Source organism: Opisthocomus hoazin, chromosome 22 (genome assembly GCF_030867145.1).
Source record: "Opisthocomus hoazin isolate bOpiHoa1 chromosome 22, bOpiHoa1.hap1, whole genome shotgun sequence".
Taxonomy (NCBI): Eukaryota; Metazoa; Chordata; class Aves; order Opisthocomiformes; family Opisthocomidae; genus Opisthocomus; species Opisthocomus hoazin.
The window spans coordinates 2,090,001-2,115,693 of record NC_134435.1 but is presented as its reverse complement, the minus strand read 5'-3'; the positions used below and the strand labels follow the sequence as shown (position 1 = coordinate 2,115,693).

The 25,693-nt window shown below is 55.3% G+C and overlaps 1 protein-coding gene across 1 annotated transcript in view; it reads left to right on the top strand.

The window, feature by feature from the left end:
* The window catches only part of PDLIM4 (PDZ and LIM domain 4), a 54,927-nt gene that overhangs the window by 9,394 nt on the left and 19,840 nt on the right, over positions 1-25,693 (top strand). The window contains exons 2-3 of the mRNA XM_075441683.1: positions 6,385-6,536; positions 16,298-16,382. Coding sequence (XP_075297798.1) covers positions 6,385-6,536; positions 16,298-16,382 — 237 coding nt within the window. The remainder of the gene's footprint in view (positions 1-6,384; positions 6,537-16,297; positions 16,383-25,693) is intronic.

Below are 25,693 nucleotides of genomic sequence, written 5' to 3'. Positions count from 1 at the left end.
GGTCTTTGTGGGTCTCAGGATGAAGGCTCACACTCCTCATCGCAGTGTCCGCTGGTTGACCGTTGTTTCTGCGCAGGCTCAGTTCGAAGATCAGTGTGTGTGTCCTTCCAGGTTGTTTTGCTCCGGTCTCGTTGCCCTCTTGGTGCCTCTTTATCTCTGTAGCTTGGTGCCTCTGCCCTCCCAAGGCCGAGCTGGCCAAATAACATTATTTAGGAGCCTCTCTATCTCAGAGCTTTCCTGTCCCCCCCAAACAGCAAGTCAAGTTTGTCTAAGTAGCATTATTTAGGAGCCTCTTTATCTCAGTGCTTTCCTGTCTTCTCAAAACAGCAAGGATCTGCTGTAGTTTAATTAGAATCACTCTAGTAAGTGGAAATTTTACATCTGCAGGTATCACCTGAATAGGAACCTTTTACTAATTGGAGTAAAAAAGACTGGGAGAATAAATAGTGAGTCTTGTCTCCAGTGGCTGTGCAGGCAGCGCGGACGAGCCAAGTCCCCTGCTCCTTCGTCCTGGGGTCCTGACGTGGGTGATGTTACGGGGCAGGTTCCTGGGGGAAAGAGTGAAAAAAGGGGTTAAGTTAACAGAACAAATAACAAATCAGCCTTTCACTTAAGCGTTGGCAGTTTCAGCTAGCGGTGCTGGCCCAGCTCTGGAGACGGCGTGAGCAGAGCTGCTGGGAGCCGCGCCGTCCCCGGGGCGTGGGGGGCTGGCCCCGCGCGGGCGGTGGGACCCCCACGGCGAGACGTGGCGGGGGCTTTGCCCCCGAAGACTTGCAGTGGGCTGGCAGGTCTCGCAGTCCTGGCCTGCTCCCGTGCCTGATCTCCGGGGTGAGCCCAACGCTGGGCGCGTTTCAAGAGCAAACGCCTCTCGGCACGGATAATCGTGCTGACTGAATGAGGCTGCGCAGCTTCCAGCGCCGGCTGGCTTGGGACAGCATGGATGTGCTTCAGTTTATTGGCCCGATGTCAGATGCTAACACTCAGTAAATCCTAACGAGGCTCCAGGGGCCAGATAAGATAACTGCTGCTGGCTTTGGGGGGGTTCCAGTCTGTTCCAGCGCGTCGGAGTATCCGTGTGGCTGGGGTGCGGGGGGGCTGCTTGTTGATCCCGGTCTGCTGGGAGGGGAGAGGGCTGCGTGGTAATCTGGGGAAAGGCGGTGGGGAAAATAATTGGTTTGTGATTGTGAGGATAGAATTCGCTGGTTGAGGACTTGGCAAAAGGAGATACCAGCTGGTGGGGTGCTGGTCCAGTGCTGCAGCCCCACGGTCGCCTTTCCCATCGTTATCCTTGGCGTGGGGGTGATGCTCGCGGCGCGGTGACCGACCCCCCTGCGGTGACGGAGGAGGCAGAGGACAGCGAGGGGGCTGCTCACTGGGGTCTCTTTCTTTAAAAGCCTTCTTTTCCTGCTGGAATCCTATAAAAGGACTGAGACAGGCACCGATACTGGACCTCTGGTATTTTTTTGAAGCCCAGCGCTATGCGGAGGACGTACAAAGGCGTCGCAAATGAGACTGGACCTGAGGGGATTAGGGAGAATAACACGCTTTTTGGAAAAGGGGAAAAACCTCCAGTCCTGCTTCCTGCTGGAGCGAGTCCCTGTGGGAGGCATGCGGCACGGGAGAGCCTGGAGCTGCTTACGGGGGCACGTGCGCCGCAAGCCTCCACGGGCCCTCCGGTTAGAGCATTGCTAGCTGCACGCGTGTTTGGTTTCTTTTAGTATTTTCTGTTTGTAAATGCTCTTATACATCTGCTTTTGTTTTTTTTTTTTTGAGAGAGAGAAATGAAGAAGCAGCTGCTTATTTTTACGGGCGGATTAAATGCGGAACGTTGTTCTCTATTGACTTGATTTAATTTTGGGAGAGCACGAGAAAGGCCGCGTGCTTACGCTGCGTTCCCGGAGCAGACGCCGTGCTGTGCGTGCGCGCTTGCCTCGGGCAGAGCACACCCGAATCCACCTCCGTGGGCATATAAGGAGCTGCCTTTGATCATCTCGTGAGGAGCTTGCTGCCAGCCAGCCCCATCCCTCCCCTGGTCCCAGGTGACGGGTCCAGCGCGCTGGACCCTTGCTCAGAGTTGCTTTGATTTGCTCCCAGAAAATGGTTTGGCTCTGCGGGATTGCACCCCGGGCTGTGCTTAGCCCCTGCTGAGCACCCGGTGTGGCCCAAGGGAAGAGCTGGATGGCACCCAGGAGAGGGAAGGTGCAGAGGGAAGGTCCTCTCCCCTCTCGTTGGCAGGCTGTGGGGTTGTCCAGGCTGCCCTGTGCGACTTCACCCCGACTGGTTGTGGAGTCTCCTTCTCTGGAGATATTCAAGACCCGCCTGGACAAGGTCCTCTACAGCCTGCTGTAGGTGACCCTGCTTCGGCAGGAGGGATGGACTAGATGACCCACAGAGGTCCCTTCCAGCCCCTACCATTCTGTGACTCTGTGACTCTCCATCGGTTGGCTTTGGATTTACACGACTGGGAAAATATCTTCGAGGGCAGGGCAGCAATAACGAGCAGCGCACGTTAATTGGTGGCCAGGAGTTCTGCTCCCTTGCTGCAGAAAGTTGTGGCTTTGGGAGCTCAGCTCTTCACCGTGAGGCAGGATTCTTGTCTAGCTGAAAAAGAAAAACCTTTAGGGGAACTTCAATAAAATATTTACGTTGCTTCAAGCCTGTGGTGTTTGCTGTGGGTTTGGCGCTGGGTGCCATACCCTCAACTGCTCTCAGTGTGTACCGAGGTGGCTGCTCCCCCGCGGCACAAACAGAGCTCGCTGGGACCTGGGTGGCCTTGCAGGGAAGGAGACCCTGATCTCCACCAGCACCTCGCTCCAGCCCTGAAATACCGGCGCCAGCGCGGGGCCCTGGAGCCCCGGGGGTTGGCAGGGCATGAGGGAGCGGGCTGGCTCCTCGCTAGCGTGCGGTTGCCCTGCTTGAGCTCTTCGCTGGAGGAAAAGCAGACAAACAGCCCAATCCTGGCAGGCGCCCAGCGTGGGCAAGCCGAGGCATTGGGCACGCTGGGTGCCATGGGATGGAGCCCGTGCTCGGCGCTGGGGCTCTGCCTGGGGGTTCTTGGCATCGCCCATGGGAAGGCAGCGTGTGGTGGGGGGACACAACCTGTCCTGGTGCTGGGCAGACCCCTCGCGCCAGCCCCAGTTACGCAGCGTCGGTCTTGTCTTGCGCTGCGTTCGTTCGACCTGGACTTTTAGAACGGTTTTTTCTTAGCACCGCTGGAGAACTTCAACAACAAACCAACAAAAATCTTGTCGCTGGTTTTCTGAAGCCTGTCCTGTTCTCGAAGCTCAGCTCCTCTGGAGGCCCCTTTCAAGGACACCGGGCTCCGGAGGCTCGGTGCAGGTTCTCTGCAGTGCTTTTTACTCCGTAACGCATCCAGTCGCTCTCGAATCCACGCACGCCTCACTCGCGTCGCACACGCTGCGGTTACCGCTCACGGCCGAGCCCAGGGAGCTACGGGCAAGCGCCCCGGTGAGGGCTCCATCCCGAAACCTCTCTGCGCTGCCGGGCTTCGGCGTCGGGGAGAGACCCTGCGGGCAGCAGGCGCGGCTGTGGGCACAGCGCTTGGGGCTACAGCCCCGGAGAACGGGCTGGTCTGCAGATCAAGGCTTCTCACTTGAACAGAAGACCTCTTGTTTTATGTAAGTGCTGGTTTATCATGGCAGATGCTCAGCAGGAGCTGGCCTGTGTAAGGAGAGAGGCTGGTTGAGGAGCGTTCTGGGGTGAGCCGGTTGCTGCTGGGTGCTGCCTGCTTGTAGCTTGGTGGGTGCCTGAGCAAGGCACCCAGATCCCTCTTGCTCCTTCCTCGTGTAGTTGTTGGTTGCCACGTGATGACGGAGGGTCGTCTTTCTCGGCTGTTTCGCTCCAAGCATCGACTCTGTTACAAAAATGACTGTACTTCAACTTGGGTCCTGCTCCTTACGGAGATCCTGGTTTTGCAGTCGGCTGTCTGCACGGGTGCGCACGGAGCGAAGCGGGTAGGACCCTTGCCCGAGGATTCAGACGCAGCCCTGACTCATAACCAGGCTCGTAGGGCTGCTTGGTGTCAATGGCTTTGCGCAGCTGTGAGTCAGGAGAACTAGATTTGAAATATTTTAAACATTATTCATTAAAATACAAACTTTGGACCTGACAGACATTACAATACTGATTCCCAAGCTGCTGTGACACCGATGCTGTATCTCAAACTAATGAGTTCTTGGAGTGCAGCTCCGTTTCAAGCCCTCGGTCATCTCCACGGCTACCATAAAATGCTAATATGAAGATACTGCCAAAATAATTTGAAATAAACCAGAATCTAAAAATAGGAAACAGCGAAGAGCCCCATTTATGAGCAGCTTATTCTCCAGGGAAGCCACAGTCTGGTTAAGATCAGTGCAGGGAGAAAAAAAAAATCCGTCAGACATCTAGACAGCGTTGAATAGACAAGAACGAAATGCAGCTGTCCTGGGTCAAGCTGAAGGTCTGCTAGTCCGAAAGTCTGCTGGCAGCTGGGCTGCGGGGCGGACACCGAGGGAGGCGGGTAGCAACAGGAGAGCGCATGGTGATGCTTCCTTGGACCTTCTGGTTGACCTTCTGGTTGACCTTCTGGTTGACCTTCTGGTTGACCTGTAGAAGGAGCGTGATGCTCTGTGAATGCCATGTCTTCTTGCAAGTCTTCAAAAAACCCAACAGGACAGATGTGTGCCAGGGAGAAAATAAACCTATCCCAGTTGAAATGTCCCGTGTCGGAGCTTTACAGCTCGGGTGTGCTGTGTTCAGAAATACCTCCTGTTGTTGGCTTGGGGCTGAGTCACAGGGGAGCCGGGGAACAGGGGAGAAGAAGACTGGGTGGGTTTGTTTTTGGAGCAAAATAGCTCGGCTGAAACTATTGAAGAGCAAATGGTAAATGCTGATTTACTCTGACAATGCAACAAAAGGCTTAATTCAGGCTGCCAGTTCTACTTAAGTGCACAAAGTGGTTTGGAGCTCCTCAAACACCTTCAGGTTCGAGTTTCAGTGGTGGCATGGCTGTAATCACGCAGCCAGTCCGTGCTACGCCGGGTGTCGTCTGCCTGGCGCTGGCTGTTTTACCGGCCTTGGTCCCGTGAGCAGCCCCAGCACGTCCCACAAAGGGCTTTGGTGGCAAGGCTAAACCCTCTTCAAAATCCCTGTGACCGTAGAGCTGGACAAAGCCGGATCAGGAGGGAATCAGGGAGGCGTGCGTGCCTCCCTTTCTGAAAGACTGCCCATTTAATGCGGTGGTCAGGGGCTGGTGGGCACCGTGGAGCTGATGGCTGGGCGCTGGGTCTCAAACTGGGTTAGAAACCATACCCCTGGTGTGTCAGCGTTTGGTGGTCCCCATGCGCCGACGTGGGCTGAATCCAAGGGGAGGCGGAGGGCAGAGCAGCGATCCTGTTGCCTGGACCTTCCAAGCAGGGTGTGATGGAGCAGAGACCCATCGCCCAAGATGCCCGTGTAAACCAAGATGAAACGGAATCAAAGCACCATCGCGCTCTACATCCAGCGAGACATGAATGACCGAAAGGTAGACTGGCTGTACTTTCTCACTTGATAAACCACGTGGTTGGTTAGTGGAGCTTTAGCAGATGCTCTGAACGACGCTTAGGGCAAGCACCTAGCTATGAAGAGTTTAAACAGGCACATTTACCTGTCCTGTCCATGCCTTGTGTCATTTTATACTATTTCAAAAATTGAAACCACATGAAATGAAATGGTAACTTCTCAGGAAACTCTTTTGTGGGCTGCAGGATCGGTCTTACGGCTGACCACAAGCAGTACTTGGACCTGTCGGTAGTTCCTCAGGAAAGAAGTTATGAGTTTTATAAAGTTCTGGCACTCCTACAAAGCCAGAGGGAAAGAGCTGTGGAGACGTAAGGAGCTGTGTGACATTCCGTGCAAGGCCAGGGACAAGACGTTTGAATGATGGTCGGGAAAAACTGATGTCAAATGTAACCTCTCCGCAGGGAGCAATCAGGGTGGCAGCGCTCGTCTTCTGATGGCGTGGTCAGCCCGAGAGGAGGGTTTGCCATGCTCTTTGGGACTGCCTCTCGCAGCGTGATTTAAGGCCTGCAAGCCGAAGGAGAGTGAAGCGTCTCTGGAAATAGGGCATTGCATTATTTCAAGCCGGAGGGACATCTGGAGAGAGGACCTGGTCGCGCACTGCTGCGGGTTGGCAGAGATCTCTTATTTAAGAGCATTGTTGTAGAGGCTGGCGCTCGGAGAACTGGGGCTGACCCGAGCCCTGGCTCTGACGTCCAACCTCTGGTAGATGCCATTGGCGTGGACAACACACATCTTCTCTAGAAATTACTGTTCCCTTTATCTGCTGCTTATTCCAAGCAACTGGACTTTTTTAAAGTAACCCTTTTCTTCTTCCCTGCCTAGATCAACCCCGGCAGTAAAGCAGCCATGGCAAACCTGTGCCCAGGAGATATTATTCTGGCAATTAATGGAGAGAGCACGGAGAGCATGACGCACCTAGAAGCTCAAAACAAGATCAAAGCATGCATGGACCAGCTGCTGCTCTCCGTGAACAGGTAGGTCCCCTTCTCTTTGACGTGTTCTCGTGTCGGCTTCCCTTGGCTCTTCGGCAGAAGGCTGGCGGCTGGCCCTGGAGCAGATGTGCCCTTGGGTTCAGGTCTCGGTGCGTCCCCATGGGCCACGTTATTGTTCTGTATTTCTAAAAACAGTGAGGCAAAACTATTTTTAAAAGCTCACTGATAGAAGAAGTGGGTCCAGTTGATTTCTGTAAGTCTGGATGCTTGCTTGCACCTTGCAAGGCTCCTGCAGGCTGTGAGCTGCGTCGGATCCTTCAAGCCAGTGGAGGTTTTATTGACTCAAGCAGGAGTAGCACGGGGATCAAAATCTCCTTTCGGTGAAGCCTCCAGCATCATTAACCCCCACCTATCACTTTCCTGAACATCTGTTCAATTAATATACATTAGAAGGTCCCACCAAATACACTTTTTAAATATTTCAAATCAAAATAAAAATTGGGTTGTGGTTTGGTGTTTTTTTTTTTTTGCTTTCCACTGGAATTAATTCTGTAGCTAAAAGTTCCTAATTCAAATCACAAATTATCCAGTCAAAATGAATGCTCCTTATAAGGCTCACAAAGAACTAATGTTAGCTGTAATGGATCTGAAGAAGTTTATACGATTTTCCCCTTCAGATTAAAAAGGCATTTCCTGCTATAAAGAGCTGTCATTTTCTCTTTATACTTCTCTTGGAAAACATGTCGTTTCTGACTGGAAACCCGGGCGGTGGGGAAGGAGCGCTGCCAGCAATGGAGCAGAGCCTCGCTGGTTCCTCAGGGTTCATCGGGCAGCGATGTCCAAGCCACCCGGCCAAAGCGGAGTCCCCTGAGCTCAGCCCGTGCTGTAGGGTTGAGGTGGTTACGATGTGGTTTCAGCATTAGGAAAGAGAGAAAAAGAAGAACAAGAAAACCCTTCCCGCAGGTAGAATTTCCCATAGCCAAGGAGGACGGATTTTGCTTTCCGTTTGGAGCAGTTTTAGGGCAGCTGGGCGCTCTCCTACCCCAAATGGGGGCTGTACCCAGGGCAGGAGAGGGCTTCCCTTCCTGGCTGCCCGCAGGCTGGTGGAGCTCTCCTGGGAAGAGGTGGACATCCTCGTGTAGGGACGGGAGGTCTTGGTGAGCAGCTGCTGGGGTGGTGTGACAGCAGAACATCTTCGTCGGGGCTGAGAGTGGTTTTGCTGAAAAGAGCTTTCACCTGCAGCGTGGCAGCACTTTGCTCTTGTGTATGAGGGCTTCAACCACGTGGATTTATGGGCTGAATTCCCACTTTTACACCCCGTTTTAGCCGCTGGTATCAATTGGTGTCTGTTTGCTGGCTGAGATCGGACCCTCGAGTACTCCTCCTCTGCGGGAGGCACGCGGTATGTGCCCAGCTTTCTGCTGGTGTCCACCCAGCCCTTGTGGTTAGGAAGTGGTGCTTGAATCTTGCTGGTGGCAGCTGTGACCGTACTGCTGGTGGTAGCTGCCGTGTCAGTGTGCGTGGTGTCAGCAGTATCTCTGTGAAAGTTCATCTCCTCTCTGAAGAGGGGACTTCTTGCATGGACACGGGGCAGGGGCTCTGTCACCGGCACAGCTCCGCTCGGTCAAGGGAGGAGTGGACAGAGGTCTCGCAGCAGTGCTGGTGTGTGCCTTGGTGGGGTTACGGGTGGTCTGTCTGCTTAGCTCACCTGAGATGCAGAAATGTTCATCAATGACCTCGCGGTGTCTGGAAGCTGCTGTGTGGAACACGTCTGGCAGCAGGAGGGTCTGTGGCTTCAGGTTGGGTTTGCCCAACTGCACCTACCAGGGTGGATATTTTTAACTGAGACCTCGCCATGTGCCCAGAGGAGTGGTGGATTCTCTGTAGGAGATGTTGCTGCTGATGTCCCACAGCCTTGCAGTGGTGCAGGATTCGTGGGTGAGGTGGCCGGGGCTTTGCTAGGCAGGAAGGTAGGCAAGAGGATTGCAGTGGTTTTGTGAGGCCTTAAACCTTCATAAATGCAGATTTTGAAGGCTCTTACCTCTTACAGGGAGGCAAAAATAAATGCTCAGGCTTCTGCAAGACTGGACCAGGCAGGAGCTGGTGTTGGTGAGGAACTGTTCAGCGTGGGGTGACTCCTTTTCGGGAGGAGATTGCGCTGTTGGGTTGGTTAGGTGGCTTCTACGAGAGCAAACGCACCTTGGCTGTACCCGGAGAAGTCCATAGGAGTGGCCTTCCCCTTGGCAGGAAAAAATGAATAGTTTATTTCTTCCTACAGTAAGGAAAGCAGCTCCAGTAATGCTTTATGGGGTCTATTTTAGTTTGGCCCAAAGCAAGTGCTCGGTGCCATGGCTCTTGGATGTCTCCCCTGTTTCCCGAGTGACCCGTTGGATCCAGACGCCTCTGCCCAGCCGTTAGTCATCGCTGGAAGCGTGGCCAGTGCTCCCTGCTCGGTGGGAGCCGGTCCCTGCTCCGGACCTGCCTCCCGGCGAGCCGGGTGACCCGGTGCTGGCCAGGGAACCGCATCCGGGGGGGATTCGGTTGGTTTGTGGGCATGTCCAGCAACTGCCCTTCGTGGTAGCCGTGGATCACCACCCTGGACTGGCTGTGGGGCTGAGCTCCAGGAAAGCCCTGCGTGGATTGGTATCAGAAGGATGCTCTCCAGGCAGCGTCCTCTCCGTACACTGCCTTCAGCAAAATATAGTTTGCGAGTCAACACAAGGAGATCTTATTTTGAAATGTGTCTGAAATGCGTTTGGAATAATGAGCCCGTTTGTACGTCTTTAGTGAAGATGAGGGAAATCTGCTGTTCATTCTGCTTTAGCAGAGGAGGGTGCCCGTGGCCGAGAGAGGGCAGGGAGCCAGGCAGCCAGCCTGGCAGCAAAGGGCTTCCAGCCCTCGGGTGCCCTCCGGGTTTCTTCCATCCCATGCCCTTTCTCCATGAACCCTTGGCATTTTGTGTTACCGAGATGCAGAACAGGATCGGGTTTGTTTCCACACCGTGGCCAGTAAATGCCCTTTGACTAGAAAGTTGAGTAGGAAAATCAGAATGGGGGGAAGCAAGAAGGGGGAGTTGCTGTGCGGTCTGGCGGGGTGTCCTGAGACCGACCTGGCCCGTCCAGGCTTCAGAGGTGCTGGGGATGCAGAGAGCTCTTTGAATACGATGGGAGGAGGTGCTGATCATCCTGTTGGATTATCAGATTTGCTTCATTAAGACATTTGGATACACCAGTGGGGAAACAAGTAAAGAGTCAGGAGGACTGACCGTTTGTGGGTGGAATTAATAAATATCTGCAGGGTGGGTGTCAGGAGGACAGGGCCAGACTCTTTCCAGTGGTGCCCAGCGACAGGACAAGGGACAACGGGCACAAACTGGAGCAGAGGAAGCTCCAGCTGAACCCGAGGAAGAACTTCTTCCCTCTGAGGGTGCCGGAGCCCTGGCCCAGGCTGCCCAGGGAGGCTGTGGAGTCTGCTTCTCTGGAGATATTCCAGACCCACCTGGACACGGTGCTGTGCAGCCTGCTGTGGGTGACCCTGCTTGGGCAGGGGGTCGGGCTGGGTGACCCACAGAGGTCCCTGCCAACCCTGAACGTTCTGTGGTTCTGTGATCTGCTGCGGCTTCGCTCGCTGGGAGCTCCGGAGGGAGCCGGGGGGGGTCAGTGGCAGCGGGACCCCTGCAGAAGCGAAGTTTTGAGGCAGCAGGAAAGATCCACGGTGCAAACAGCGTGGCTGTGTTGGCAGAAAGGAACCACATCGCTTCCTAGCGTGGCTGGCACGGTCTCATGGCAGGTCCTGGGAAACTGGAGGAACATTTGTCTTCTCTCCATGGGACGCTCCAGTTTCGCGTGCTGGTTCCAAACTCAACGCCAGCACGATCATCAGTGGGGAGGGTCCTGGGATCTCAAAGCTGCTGGGGTGGCCTCAGCTGTGCCCTGCGCTGAGAACTGCTCACAAGAGCTGGCCCCTGCCCTCAACAGGCATCTGCGGAGGTACGCAGAGAAGCGGGCGGCTTCCTGCTGAGAGCTGTTGAGGAACGGGCTGTCACGAGAAGGAAAAGCAAAGAAATGCTCAGAAAATCAGGCCCCTTCAAGTGGGACGTGTAGAGCGTGAAGTGTACGGAGCATAAAATGCCCAAAGCCTGGGTGTCCCGTTTGGTGAGAGCCCACAGGAGACAGGGCAGGGGATGCAGCACCGGGGAGATGTCTCTGATGAGGTGGGCTGCTGGCTTGAGAAGAAGAGCAGGGCTCAGGGCAGCTCTGCGTCTGAGCTTTCAGGTGATTTTGGGGAGGCTGAGGGAGGCAGTGTGTGGAGGGCATCGGCAGCAGAACACGCAGCCTGGCGAGAAGCCGGCAGAGCCACGGCGTTCTGTCTCCAGACAGCGGTCACCTCGGGTGGAAAAGCTGTTTTCTTTTCTGACAGTAGCAAAGGACCCAGCGACACAGGCTTGATAAATCACGTCTGGATTCTCTGTAGTGACGTATGCTCACGTGAACGAGTGCTTGCGCATTAAAATGGAAATTATTTCTCACAATCAACCCTTTCTTGTCCTGGAAGTCAGTGTCCAGGCAAGCGCGCGCAACAGGTCTGCGGTCCAGAGATGACCAGCTCAGCAGTGCAGCTTGGCCTCTTCTTGTTTACATATTACTATGTATTTTCTTATCTCTTTCAAAGATAGCCTTCCCAGCTCCTTGGAATGCTAACATCTCTCATGCTTATGCTGGTTATTAGGGACGACTTGAGCTTCAAATCAGATCGTGCCTCAGATAAAAGCAGCCGTAAAATTGGGTTGGAGCTGTGCTCGGCTGAAACCACCGCCTGAGAACAGAGGGTTGAGCACCTAGAGGACCTCGGGCGCTGGACCGGAGACCTTGTGGCATCACCGATGCTGTTCCTGCTGACGCACACCGCTGGAAAGTCCTTGGCAGCGCTGTCCGGACCTGCCCGTCTGCGCCGGAGGGGGAAGGCGAGCCCGAAAGCTTCTTCTGAAGCTTTTGTCCTCTGCCAGCTGGGACCATGCAGGGCTGTGCCGCATCCTTCCTGGAGGAGCTGGCCCCAGGCCCACGCTGGGGAAGCTGCCGGGGAGGGGATGGGACAGCTTTTCAAGGGTGTCGGGGGCTGCGGCTCCCCTGCGTCCCCACAGTCAGCGCTGGGATCTGTGAGGCTGCCCCTGCTCTCGGGCTCTGCTAATGTTTATTTCTTGTTTAAAAAAATCTCTACTCTGTCCTTTACCAAGGACTTTAAGCACTTTTGGGGTGGGTCTCCCTCCTCCTTTGCACCCCCGTTCCCTAATGCCTTCCTTGGCCAGACCCCTGTCCCCGCTGAAGTTCACGGGCGGTTTGTCCCTGCCTTCCTCGGGTCGCGTTTTGCCCCGAGATGCGCGGGGCTGTGGATGGCAAAGCAGCGCCGTAGCCTTTCCGTTCCGAAATCAGTGGAGGAAAATCCTCGCCAGCTCACGAAAGGAGTCGATTTGTGTAACCGGTGCTGGCGTGGGTACTGGTGTAACGTGTGAGGAATTACCTAGGCAGCCCTGTAACGAGGGCTGGGCACTGGGGTCGTGGTTGACGGCTCCAGAACGCGAGGCCGGGAGTTCAGGTGGGCTTCGTGAGGCTGGAGCAGCACCTGGCACGTGGGCTGTGGCAGGGAGGTGGTGATGGTGCTGACGAAGGCTGAGCAGGACGGTTCAGGGGGCCCTGATGATAAATCAGCCTGTTCCCGGCTGTGGAAGCCCCAGCCAAGGCAGCTCGGGGTCTGCGCGGGAGGGCGAGGGCAGGTACGTGGCCGCTGGCTGGAGAAGGTCCCGGGTGGGACGCAGCCCGGTGAATTATTGCTGGCAGAAACGTGGGATGGAGATGGTGGTATTTAGCCACAAAACATGCATGCATTTGACTGGAGGCGAAGGATTTCAGAGTTTCAAATAATGTAAATGTATGGATAAGGATGATCGTGTGGTAAAATTCGTTTTTCTTTTTTCTCTCACTGTGAAGTTGCCTCTAAGTTACGCAAATGAAGAAATCTCTTGCCAGGCAGGAAGGATGCTTTCTGGCTCCTGCATCGTGGGAGCAGCGTGTTCGTGTTCCTGTGATGTGCAGGGGGGAGTTCATGTGTGTTGAGACCTTTTTTTTTTTTAAAAAAAAAAAAAAAAAAAAGAAAAAAAAGTAGTTTTGATGCTGTTCTTCTCTTCTAGTGACCCTGGGACTGTTTGTGCGTGGGGCTGGGGGGCTGCTGGAGGCCTGGCAGCGTCTGCCTGGCCCCGGGCACAGCCGAGGACCCCGGGGCTGCTGCGTTGTGTTCGTTCCCTGACTGCGGTGTCGAGGCATAAATCCTCAGAGGTTCAGCTTTGGTTTCTTCTGCCGAAATTAAATCCTAGAAGCGGTTTCTTCCCCCTCCGTCCGGTGCGGTGCTGCAGCAGTGGCACTGCTGGGCCCTTGCCCGGGGAGGGAAGGTATTTCGGGGATGGCAGCTCTTCTTTTGAAATAGCAGCTGTGGGACCCCCCTGCCCAGCTCCGGGGGCTGTTGTGCTCCACACAGCCCTGGCAGAGCAAGGACGAGGGGCTGAGGAGGAAGCCAGCTGGCGTGCCTGGGCCGAGAAAACCCAAATTCTTTTAGAGACGGCAGCGTTGTGCTCGCGAGGTGGGTCGGATCTGTTCCCGTTAGCTGGAGACCGAGGGACCCAGGAAAGCAGTTCTGCTGAGCCTGCTTGGAGAATCTGAGTGTGGGGATTCTCTGTTTATTCCTGCTCTCTGCATAGAGATGGAGTTTCTAGAAGAGAAAGCCCTGTAATGAGTCTGCTGGACGTGTAGCCCCAAAGCTCCCTGGAACCTCAACGTAGCTGATGTTCTTCCGAGGCCCCTCTCCTGCCTCCCGCTGCTCGTGGAGGCTTTGTCGGGGTCCGTTCGCTGCGAGGCACGCTGCTGGCTGATGGGAAGGATGACAACGTACGATGTTCTCAAGTTTCCAGTAAAAGTACAACTGAAAAAGTGAATCACAGCTTCCCCTCTGGAGCTCCTCGAGGACTCATAGAGAGGAAAACCGGCAGCTTTCCAGAGCCCTGGATGCACAGCGATGGTTTCAGCCGAGAGGAATGAAGGAGGAGAAATCCCGCAGCTGCTTCTTCACGGAGCCTGGAGGAGCCGGCTCCGTCGGGGTGCTCGGCAGAGCTCAGACCCCGTGCCTCTTCACCAGCCTTGCCCGTGGTGGGTGGAAGCCCTGCATCAGGCTGGGGATGGATCCAACGCCTGGTAGCTGTCACGGGGAGGTTCACAATCCTGGGGAACCATCAGCCGTAGCTGCTTTGAGGCTCACGTCAGCTCCTAGAAGGCTCCTGGCCATATCGGTGATTCAAAGCAGTCAGGACAAGGGGCAACGGGCACAAACTGAAGCAGAGGAAGCTCCAGCTGAAGATGAGGAAGAACTTCTTCCCTCTGAGGGTGACGGAGCCCTGGAACAGGCTGCCCAGGGAGGTTGTGGAGTCTCCTTCTCTGGAGATATTCCAGCCCCGCCTGGACAAGGTCCTGTGCAGCTTGCTGTAGGTGACCCTGCTTCGGCAGGAAGGTTGGACTAGATGACCCACAGAGGTCCCTTCCAACCCCTACTATTCTGTGATTCTGTGATTCTATGACCGTAGCGATGTGCCATCGTGGGAGGCGAATGGTGCTCAGGAGGTGGGCAGGAACCTGGAGTCCTCCCGCCCAGAAGGGACTGGACAGATTGGGGTGAAATACGGTGGTGGTGTTGTGCTGGAGGTTTGTGGAGCTGTCGCCCGCTGACACCTGCGCGGCTGCACAATAATCCCAGATCCGGTCTGGCACTTTCCCAAGGGCTAAATGTTCGTTAAAAGGGGTTGGAGAGATTAGAAATTCAATAAGACCCAGGAATTCTTGCAACTTAAAAGCAGCTCTACAAGTGTAGAGAGTGAGAGTTGCAGATCATTACCAGGTGAAAAAACATTTTGGTAAAGTATGTGAGCATATGCAAGTAATCTTTGGAGAATGACGTTGAGTCTTTTAGAAAACAAATTACAGGATAAAAGGTGTCTGCACCTTTATTTTTTTTAGTTATGTCTTGTTAATGGGTCTGTTTCCCACAAAGCCTTGGGTGGAAGGCCTAGCACTAACCTAGGTCAAGTTATTTTTGTTGGGATTGTCCTAGCAGCTGTTAAAATAGAGTAGAACCTTGTTAGTGCAGGGTAATGATTTCCACATAGCTGACTCTAAGCCCCTACAACACATCTGAAAGCGCTTTTCCCATCCCTGAGCCGTAAATTAAACGACTCGGAACATTTGAGCGCGATGTCTGATCTCTCACCCATTACGTTAGAAAAGTGTGATTAGTTTTTGCTGTTGTCTAAACAGAAAGCTCTGACTGTTGGTAGCATGAAGCTGCTGCCAGGGCGGCTTGGGGTGGCCGTGCTGACCCCCAGGTCCCCACTGCTCTGCAGCTTGCTCGGCTCCCCTGTCCCCTGGAGCTACTGGAGAGAGTCCAGCGGAGGGCTACGAGGATGAGGAGGGGACTGGAGCATCTCTCCGATGAGGAGAGGCTGATGGAGCTGGGCTTGTTCAGCCTGGAGGAGGCTGAGAGGGGACCTTAGAAATGCCTACAAATATCTGCAAGGTGGGTGTCAGGAGGATGGGGCCAGACTCTTCCCAGTGGTGCCCAGCGACAGGACAAGGGGCAACGGGCACAAACTGAAGCAGAGGAAGCTCCAGCTGAACCCGAGGAAGAACTTCTTCCCTCTGAGGGTGCCGGAGCCCTGGCCCAGGCTGCCCAGGGAGGCTGTGGAGTCTCCTTCTCTGGAGATATTCCAGCCCCGCCTGGACAAGGTCCTGTGCAGCCTGCTCTGGGTGACCCTGCTTGGGCAGGGGGTTGGGCTGGGTGACCCGCAGAGGTCCCTGCCAACCCCTGCCATGCTGGGGTTCTGTGTGCATTTGAAAGCTTTATCTCGTACTTCATGCAGCTCCCATCTCCTGCCTCGACCTCTTCGCGTCCAGAAAAGCTCCTGCGTGTTCCTGCCGGACCTTGCCGGGGTCCCTGCAGCTCCCTCGTGCCCCGAGCGTGGGAGGGGGCAGCCGTGCCGGAGATCGCATCCCGGCCGTGACCCCGGATGCCTCACTGGGGAAAAAATGAGCAGGCGCATGGAAAATCGTTGGTCGGTGGCAGCGTCCTGCCCTGGCTTGGCAGGGCGGGCGGTCCGTTTGTGAATGGAAACTGTATTTTTAGGACTCTTTGATCCAGCACCTGTGCTGACGGGGCCGAGATGATTCATACAGGGTCGCATAAGCCTTGCAGCTGGAAGGCGGTTATAAAATTCCCCCTGTGTTCTAGTATATAGGCCTTCCAGGGAATTAAAAAAAAAAAAAAATATATATATATATGTATATACACATAATCAGGATGCATTTCAGGATTCAGGGCCAGACTAACGGGGCAAAGCCAGGAGTACGCGAAACAAGAACCGCCCCAAGGTTCTCTGCTGATTTCTTGAACTGGAACAAGTTTGTGTCTTCAGCTCCACGCTCAGCTGGAGCCTGTAGCTCAGGAAGGGTTTTGAGCTTGATGGTTTTAATAGCATAGAACTGGCATCTTCTCTATTTACCACTGTGCTATTTCTGAGGATAATTTTAGACAAACTTATATACATATTCATCCTCTGGCAGATCTATGTACTCTTTATATATATGTTTGAGTTTTTTTTGGTTTGTGGGTCTTTTTTTAAGAAGTCTGGTTTTCCGTTGTTTGAGGGGTTTGTTTTCTTTTTTTATTTTTAAAGTGATTTAAGTCGAGTTTACTTAATTTTCCCACTGCAGGGCCGAAGGGAAGACCTGGTCACCCCCTCTTCTGGAAGATGGCAAGGCTCAAGCGTACCGGATCAACGTAGAGCCGGAGCCGCAGGTACGGCAGCGGCAGCCCTGCCCGCGGGCTGCTCGCCCAGCTTGCTTTTCTGGGGAGGGGAGATCCGTGTCGGGAACCTGGGAAGCCCTCTGCTCTCCCTGCAGTGCTTCCAGAGGTTAAGGAGTTTCTGTGCGTGGTTTTAAAGCGTCGTAGGCTTTTCCGTGGAGGTCTTGCTGCGCTTTCCTTGGGATGCTAAAGCCCAGGCTCCTGTGGTGAACGGGATCCCTGAACTGATCTGGCTTAAACCCAGCTCTGTAGCTGCTCCCTGCCCAGCTCAGGCGTTGCTGGGGAGGGTGGGCAGCACGGCGGGGGAGCACCCACACCAGACCCTCCTCGGGGTGGTGGCCAGCAATATTTTGACAGAGCTATCGGGAGCCTTGATGCAGGCTCTACCCAACGCCTGCCTGCGGCACAGCACGCCCGGGGTCTGTTTGCACCCACCTTGGCCCATGTGCCTCCGTCCCAGCTGCTTCCAAAATCCACTGCACCCTCCTCCTAATCCATGGCGGTGATCCACTTCATGCAGCGGATTTTTTTTTTTTTTTTTTTGATAATTGTCTCTTCTCTTTCCTTCTGTCTCACTCCCTTCTCTTCCTTCTCGCTGTCTTCCCCAGACCCTCCTGCCTGCACGCTGCCTGCAGCCTGCCCTGCCTTCCCACCCCGCGGTCTCCGAGAGCCGGGGCGAGGGCAGCGCCGTCTCCGGCCGGGGGGTGGATGGAGCGGAGCAGATCTCCGTCTGTGGTACCCAGCTCCTGACTAATAGCTCGTCAGCGAGGCCGGAGGTGGCTCTCATTCTCCTTTGGCTCCTCAAAGGGAAGAGGAATGGTGGCTTGCGCCTCCCGTTCTGCCTGACGAGTTTTAGGGTGCGCTGGCCCGTGATGCCTGCTGTAGAGGTCTCTGGGGAACGAGGAGGAGATCAGGAGGAAGGGATGGGGCAAGGGGGAGCTCCTGCTGTCTTTCTGCTCCTCGAATGGGTGCTGAGCTGATGCACATGCTGCGAGCTTTCCCAGGGCACGTGAGGTAACGGATGGCAGGGCTGAAGCCTGCTGAGACTTCCAGTTCTGGGCTCCCCAGTTCCAGAAAGATGAGGAGCTACTGGAGAGAGTCCAGCAGAGGGCTACGAGGATGAGGAGGGGACTGGAGCATCTCTCCGATGAGGAGAGGCTGAGGCAGCTGGGCTTGTTCAGCCTGGAGAAGAGAAGGCTGAGAGGGGACCTTAGAAATGCCTCTAAATATCTGCAGGGTGGGGGTCAGGAGGATGGGGCCAGGCTCTATTCAGTGGTGCCCAGTGACAGGGCAAGGGGCAACGGGCACAAACTGAAGCAGAGGAAGCTCCAGCTGAAGATGAGGAAGAACTTCTTCCCTCTGAGGGTGACGGAGCCCTGGCCCAGGCTGCCCAGGGAGGCTGTGGAGTCTCCTTCTCTGGAGATATTCCAGCCCTGCCTGGCCACGGTGCTGTGCAGCCTGCTCTGGGTGACCCTGCTTGGGCAGGGGGTTGGGCTGGGTGACCCACAGAGGTCCCTGCCAACCCCGACCGTTCTGTGATTCTGTGATTCTTCTAGCCCAACCCCCACGTACAAGACCAGCGAAGGTGGACGAGGGTGGGATGATGCTACGAGGAGTGGTGGTGGCCTGGTTTCCCTTCAGCGAGCAGTGAGGGGGGGCACTGCCAGCAGAGACTCCACCAAATGACGAGCGGGGGGCTGAGCGTCTCCAAACCCCTCGAAGAGCAGACCTGTGTAGCCATGCCTGTGAATCTGCTGGCCTTTGAGGCCGTGTGGAATTGGCAGATGTTTTGCATTCCTGCCCGGGGACAGCGGGCAGAGGGGCTGCAGAACGGCAGCACCGGCCAACCCGCCCCGGTGTCGCACCCGCGCGACCCGGGGTCCGCTCGCCTTCGCTGCGCTGACTGACGGAGCAGGGCGATCTGTGTGCTTGGGCTCGGAGTTCTGGCCGTGTTTGCTTCATTAATCAATTACAGCAATCTCTTCTGACAGATATTTTTTCTTAATAGACGTTGATGTGCCCAAAACCCTGTGAATGATATTAAATGAGGAACAAATGTGCAGCAGTCCCACTGCCAGAGACAACATTTCTGAGGTTTAATGCAGATTGGATTTGAATCTGGCTATTAATATATGTTACATATGGATCTTCTTAAAAATTAGACAGTTACATAGAATGTAATGAGGGGGTAGAGATGGATTTTCCTGAATCCAGACCTACGCTGAAAATGTGTAAATCTGTGGAGTACTCGGGGGGTAACGCAGATGTGTTTGTGGTGAGGCAGCGAGAGAGGCGTCTGAACAAGAACACGCAGGTACGGACAGCGCGTTCCTGCTCTCGCTCTCCTTTTCAGTGGCTGCGTCCCCACAGAATCACAGAATCACAGAATAGTAGGGGTTGGAAGGGACCTCTGTGGGTCATCTAGTCCAACCCTCCTGCCGAAGCAGGGTCACCTACAGTAGGCTGCACAGGATCTTGTCCAGGCAGGGCTGGAATATCTCCAGAGAAGGAGACTCCACAGCCTCCCTGGGCAGCCTGGGCCAGGGCTCCATCACCCTCAGAGGGAAGAAGTTCTTCCTCATGTTCAGACGGAACTTCCTGTGCCTCAGTTTGTGCCCATTGCCCCTTGTCCTGTCGCTGGGCACCACTGGAAAGAGCTTGGCCCCATCCTCCTGACACCCACCCTTCAGATATTTGTAGGCATTTGTAAGGTCCCCTCGCAGCCTTCTCTTCTTCAGGCTGAACAAGCCCAGTTCCCTCAACCTCTCCTCGTAGTGGAGATGCTCCAGTCCCCTCACCATCCTTGTAGCCCTCCGCTGGACTCTCTCCAGTAGCTCTTCATCCTTCTTGAACTGGGGAGCCCAGAACTACCCCCACGTCTCCTTCCTTAACGGCTTTTTGGTTGCGCAGGGCGGGGGTGAAGGCGGGACCCCAAGATGCGGTGGTTGACCCTCGAGGTTGACAAGGTGGTGGCCTTGGTGGGCTCGCGACAGCTGGCTGCCCACCCCGAAAAATTATTTATTTCTCCCCAGGGAGGCTGTGGAGTCTCCTTCTCTGGAGATATTCCAGACCTGCCTGGATGCGGTGCTGTGCAGCCTGCTCTGGGTGACCCTGCTTGGGCAGGGGGTTGGGCTGGGTGACCCCCAGAGGGCCCTTCCAACCCTTGCCATGCTGTGATTCGGTTGGGTGCAGTAGACAAAGCTGGTGTTAGCAGTGAGGGTCTACAGAGGAGGGTGCAAATTCAGTGACGTTCAAATAACGAAGCACCGCATCTCCGTCAGACCCGGCTGTGGGCGGCGGTGGGACCCATGGGGATGCTGTGGGGCGGCCATCGCGGGAAGTCGGGATTCCCACCGTGCCATCACTGCTGATGTGCTGGGATCGCTGGTCTCGCCTTGCCCCCCGTTCTTCGCCGGGTGCTGGCGTTGCTGTGGGCACCGGCCCCGGGCAGACGGGGAGAGCGGGAGCACCGACCCGTCGGTTTCTGGAAATCCCGCTGTCTTCAGCTTGTCGTAGCGTGAGCTCTGCAGTCAGAATACCTCCATGTGGTGCTAATACGAGGAGAGGATGTTTGTTTTCTTGACCATTTCCATACTGCCAGAATCGGCAGCTTTCTGGCCCGGGGGGGCTGGAAACGTGGGCTCTGAGCTGCGGGGCAGAGCCCTGTCTGCGCTAATTGACAGCTGATGAAGTGTCTGGGTGGGGGAATGACTGCAGCAGAAATTAAATTGGCAGCACGTAGCCCGAGCTGGAATAGGATGCAAGTCCTCCCGAACCTGGACGCTTAGATAAAATCAGCTACGCGGGGTGAGAGGCTGGGTTTCCTCCGGAGAGGGAGAAGCCCTTCCCGCAGGCGCCGTCAGCCCCATCCCCGTGGGAATGGCAGCCCAGTGCCGCCCAGCTGGCCCAGCAGCACCCGTGTCCTCCTTGGGGAGGGACAGGGACAGCGGGTCGGGGTGCCTGGACCCCCTTGCCTTGGTCCTCTCGTGCTGTGCTGTGGGAGCTGGGGCTTTCCAAGCCCAACGGTCCGACTGAGGGGTGAGCTGGGAGCAGGGGAGGAGAGCTGGCCTTTCCGTTGCGCAGGGGGTTCCACAGAAAGGGTGGGAAGGCTGTTTCTGCTCGGCACTTGAAGTTTTGTTTCTATAATGTGTTATTTTGCGCTTGGCACCGAATTCTTAGTCTGCAGAGATTCGTGTTAGTGTGCTCTGGCTAAAATCAGGTGCAAGGCGTGCAGCTTGCCAGGTGGACATACCACCCAGGATGGGGTGAAGAGGAGGAACGTGGGCAAACCTGCTTCTACCCCAGCTGTTCGACAGCCTGAGGCAGGCAGTGCCAGAAACCCAGTGCTACCCGTAAGCCAGGCCACCGGACAACGCAAAAATACCTGGCTTTGCTTCGTTACGAGCACTGTGGTCGGCTGGGCTGGGGTCTGCGCGGCTGCAGGACCCGCGTTGTGCTGACTGAAGAGGCAGTGCGGGTGGTGGGGCGTGGGTGACCCCGTTTTCTGGTGCCTGGCCGAAGAGCTGATGCCTGCCGTCACGCGTGGGCTCTGCAGCATCCTTCCCGTCATACCTGCCCTGACCTCAGAAACAGCCACCTCCTAGTAGTATCAGTCTATTATACTACTGATCATTCTTTATTTTTTTTTAATTAGGAACAAGTAAGAAACTCGTATGTGGGCTTCAGGTGTGAGCCTCTGGTGTCCCAGAGGGCGTTGCTGTGGAGCAGGGCTTGGTGCTAACTTATCCCTTGGCACTGACTTCAACAGCTTCAAAAACGTCTTGAATATTCTCGTGTTTATTTTTTTGGTCTCAGTAGCTTATCACTGCTCTTTTTATGAAGGATGAACAACTGCTCATTTGATTAATTGGCTCTGAGCGTTGTTTTGAGTTCTCAGTGGGTTGGTGTTGTGCAGGAAAATTCCACGTGTGGGTTTGCGAAGCCATGGCACAGGCCACGCTTGCTTCTCTGAACCGGGGGTGAAAGCCTCCTCGCTGGAGAGGTGGAATTCCCTTTCCCAAGGTGACCGACCTTGGCCGGCACGGTGGGACCGTGGCTGCTCCTGGGAAAGCTCCTGGAGCATCCCCGACTCCCCCCATCCATCCAGCCCTGGCGTGGGCATCGGCTGCGGCTCGGGGGCGGGAGGAGGGGGAGAGCGTCTGCCTTGTGCTTTTGGCAACGCAAAGGATGAGCTAATGCCCTGGCAGGAGAGCGCGGTCCCGGCGTGTGGGAGCTCCCAGCGCGTCGTTGGAGGGCTGGCTGCGCCGCAGAAACGCGCCGAGTCCGGACGGAGCCTTGGGCTGCGGATGCTCAGGCAGCATTTCGCACCCAGATATCGGGGGTTTAAACACCCCCCGAATCTGCTGAGCTGATTTACTGGGTGAAGGAGTTACACACAAGTTGGTGCGTACTTGTCTGGTGGTTTTTTTCCCTGTGGTATCACGTGCAACCACTGGAAAGCAAAGGAATTTTCTCAGTACCACTGTTGTGTGTCGAACTGTTGCGTCTGAAACCTTTTATGTGGAATCCTCTATATAACTCTTACACAAACCAGCATCTTTATTAAGTGAGCTTCAATAATCCTGGTGTGGGAAAGAGGAGAAAACAATCTTGGGATAAAGAGGGGAAAAAATGGGAATGGAAACTTCAAGTTACCTGGACAGAAGAAAACACTGTTTTGAATAGTTTGCTCTCTTCGAAGGTAAATAGGAGCTACACTGAGAGAGTAACAGTGCGGGTTGGCTTAGGACAAACTAAAATGGTGTTGGGTAGAGAGCCAACACAGACTCATATTACGTTATTTTACTTGATAACATCAGTTTCAGTGATGACTCTGTTAACACAGGTAAGGAATCTGCCTGCTTGCCTGCTCAGAAATACCGAGCGTTTGTCTGCGAGCAGCCGTGCGGTTCAGCCCTTCTGTGCTTATCCCTCAGGAAAAAGAACTTCTCCCATTTCATTTTTTTTTTCTTGTTTTTCACTGAAGATGAAGGAATTGCTCTGTGCAGTCGCTTGTGTGACTGCTGGCATGGGAACGTGGGGAGGGAGCCCTCCCCGAGTGGCTGGCTGTGGGGAGGGGGATGCTGACGCTGGGCACAGGGCGAAGGATGCGGGAGGGGTGCTGGGTGTGGGATGAGGGGTGCAGGGAGGGGGATGCAGATGCTGGGTGCGGGATGAGGGATGCAGGCACTGGGTGCGGGGAGGGATGTGGGGAGGGGGATGCTGACGCTGAGTGCGGGATGAGGGATGCAGGGTGCAGGGAGGGGGATGCAGACACTGGGTGCGGGATGGGGGATGCAGGCACTGGGTGCGGGGAGGGATGTGAGGAGGGGGATGTTGATGCAGGGTGCAGGATGAGGGATGCAGGGTGCGGGATGGGGGATGCAGGCACTGGATGCGGGGAGGGATGCAGGGCGCGGGAGGGATGCTCGCCGTGGTGCCCCGGACTCCATGCAGCCAGCCAAGTGGCCCAGGGCAGACCGGCCACCAGCCCCGGGGGTGAAGGGGTGGGGCGAGGGCAGGGAGCAGCCCCCCAAGCTCCCTTTGGTGGGTGAGCGGCAGCCCCGGCGTGCGGAGAGCTGGGGACGGGTGCTGCAGCCGCTGTCTCCCATGCCCTGGACCCGCACGCTCCTGGCTCCCACCGCGGAGGGCTGGGCTGTCCCGCCGGCACTGCCGGGGCTTGCTTGGCAGCAGGAAAGCCCAAGAGATGTTTTTGACTCGAGCTGGGTTTATCATCTTTGTTAATGAGTAAAAGCAAAAGGTTGAGGTATTCCAAAATGAAAACCAAAAATGTTATCCTGTTGCCTTTGTGTCTTGTTGCGTGCCTTCCCCTGGCTCTTCCAGAGACGTTCAGATAAGCCCCGGTGATGAAGTAGGCATCTTTGGGTTTTAAGCATGCAATATTTCTGTAATCTGAAGCTTAGCTTGTTGCCAGTGATGCTTTTTTTTTTCCTCTCGGTTAGCTGCCGTAGTGGTTATGGAAAGAAAATCAGACAGTGTGATATGATCACACCTGAAAATGCTACAATTCCCCCAACTGGGAGTAGAGGAGAGAGGCAGTAAGCTGAAGAGGATGAAATCAGGATGCTGGCTGTTGGTGCCAAGCTCTCTGGGTTTGTTCTTTAAGCCAAACACCAGGTGGTGAGAAAAGTGGTTGAACGGTAACATGAACTGGTGGCTTGGTCGGATGACACTGCAGTGGGACGAGCAGCGTCCTCCCGAAGAGGAGGGGGAGCAGGCAGGACGCGGGGTGGCTGCTTGTGATGGTTTGGGGGTTTTTTTCTCCATAGTGGATGTTGTTTTCTGTCGGTTGGAGGCTGACCCTGCCCAGACAGCAGCCTGTGCCCATGCTGAGCAGTGCTGCCCTGCGCCGTAGCTGTCTGTGCCTGGGCTGGAAAGGTGACCCTGAGCACTGGGAAGCAGAGAGAAAATCCTTTCTGGGGTTTATTCAGGCTGTCGTGGAGCTTGGCCATGGCCAGACAGAGAGGAGGAGACATCGAGGCTCTCCTGCCGTTGTCATCTGGGGTGACTGCACTGCAAAAATACCCTGAGTTTCACCGAGGTTTGTTTTCTGTTAATGGCCGCTAGGTTTTCCTGTACGGATGCAAGTTAAACGCTGCTTATAGGATGCGGAGAGATTCTTTTATTCTTAGGCTTCTTCACCCTCTCTCATTTCTTCTAAAATCCCTCATCGTGACTATGAGTTCTGTTCACCTGTGAAACCGCGACCGAGGTTGTCCTAGGACTGTGAGAGCTGGTGGCACTCGCAGCTGGCCTGAGCCGCGAGACGAGTTTATCGTGTCACTGCAAGGCAGTAGCTCCTCCCGTGCCCAGACGTCTTGGCGTTGCCTGTGCAGGAGGGCTTTGTCCGCAGAGCGTGGCCCCAGGGTGTTCTGAAAAGGCAGCCGGCGTAACCCGGGCCCTGCGGTTCAGCGGAGCGCATGGTCCCCCGCTATCCGGCTTTTTTTATGGACGTGCTCATAAAGCCAATGCATTTGTACAAAGCCCTGCTCTGTCTGCTGGCTGAACACCCCCCTGCACCACTGATATTAAAAACATGCCCTCTGCACTGGAGCAGGCGAGGTAAGTGGAAACACATTTTCATCATTCTTGCCGGTCTGGGGTGACTTTTTTCCATTGCTGTGGATTTTTAAGAGACCGCTGGGGAGCCAGTTAGCTTCGAGGATAAAGTCGTGGCATTGCAGCTCGAGTCCCTCTTTAGCTCTTGAAGTCGCACGAGGGCGGTGGCTTGTCCTGGGGGTGAAGCTGTGCAGCCGTCGGACCCTCGCCGGGGGCCGGCAGCCATCGGACCCTCGCTGGGGGCCGTCGGCGTGGCCACGTCAAGGTGGACGAGTGTTTGCTCCTGGAGAAGGGTCTGTGCGGCTTCTCTCTGACGGTGAGGGGTGGTCCCTGGGTTCGATGCGTGCTGTCCTTGTGCTGTACAATATGCGGTGCAGAACGCGTGCACGGGGAAAGACAGAGCTAGAATATTTTCCTAGCTTACCCTAAAACCACTTTTTTTTAACAATACCTCATTTTGCATCACAGAGCTGCCTCTCGTGAGAGCACTCCTTCAGAAAGGGGTGGGTGCCTTCCTCCTGGAAGCGAGGAAATTCCCAACCATCGTTTACAAATGGTTTAGAAATGTCCCCGTCCTTGCAAGTACCTTTTGGGTGCCTCCTGTCAAGGCTGCTGTAACCCTGTCAAAGAGACACATCACTGAACGCTGGGAGGGAATATTCAGTTTTACCTCCCCGGTGCTGTCACCCTGGACCGGGGGCTCTCAGCGGGGTGAGCCGCAGCCTGGCCCTGGCAGCACTGTGGTGCCCGGGGAGGGGGCTTTCAGTCAAGCCCCAGCTCCTGGAGTCATGTGTTTAATGGAATTACTCCTGAAAAACACTGTATGCAGAGGTAGGCGTGTTCTGCCTGTGGAAATGGGGTTTTGTGGTTGGGACTTTGCACAGATGAGGGATGGTGGGGCCGATCCCAGCCTGCTCCCTGCCATAACAGCAATTAAATAGAAAGCGATGGAGACTTTCTTATCACAAAATCACAGAATGTTCGGGGTTGGAAGGGACCTCTGTGGGTCATCTAGTCCAACCCCCCCTGCCGAAGCAGGGTCTCCTACAGCAGGCTGCACAGGACCTTGTCCAAAAGCTTTGTTGTAGCTTGCAGGGGTTTCAGGACAAACTGCAGCATGTCACACAGGAATAAGCACTGTAAAATGAACCTGACTGCTGGGTCCAAGACCACGAAGCCGAGCAAACCTTAGCAATGCTGGCAGGGGCTGCCCCTCTGCCCGCCTG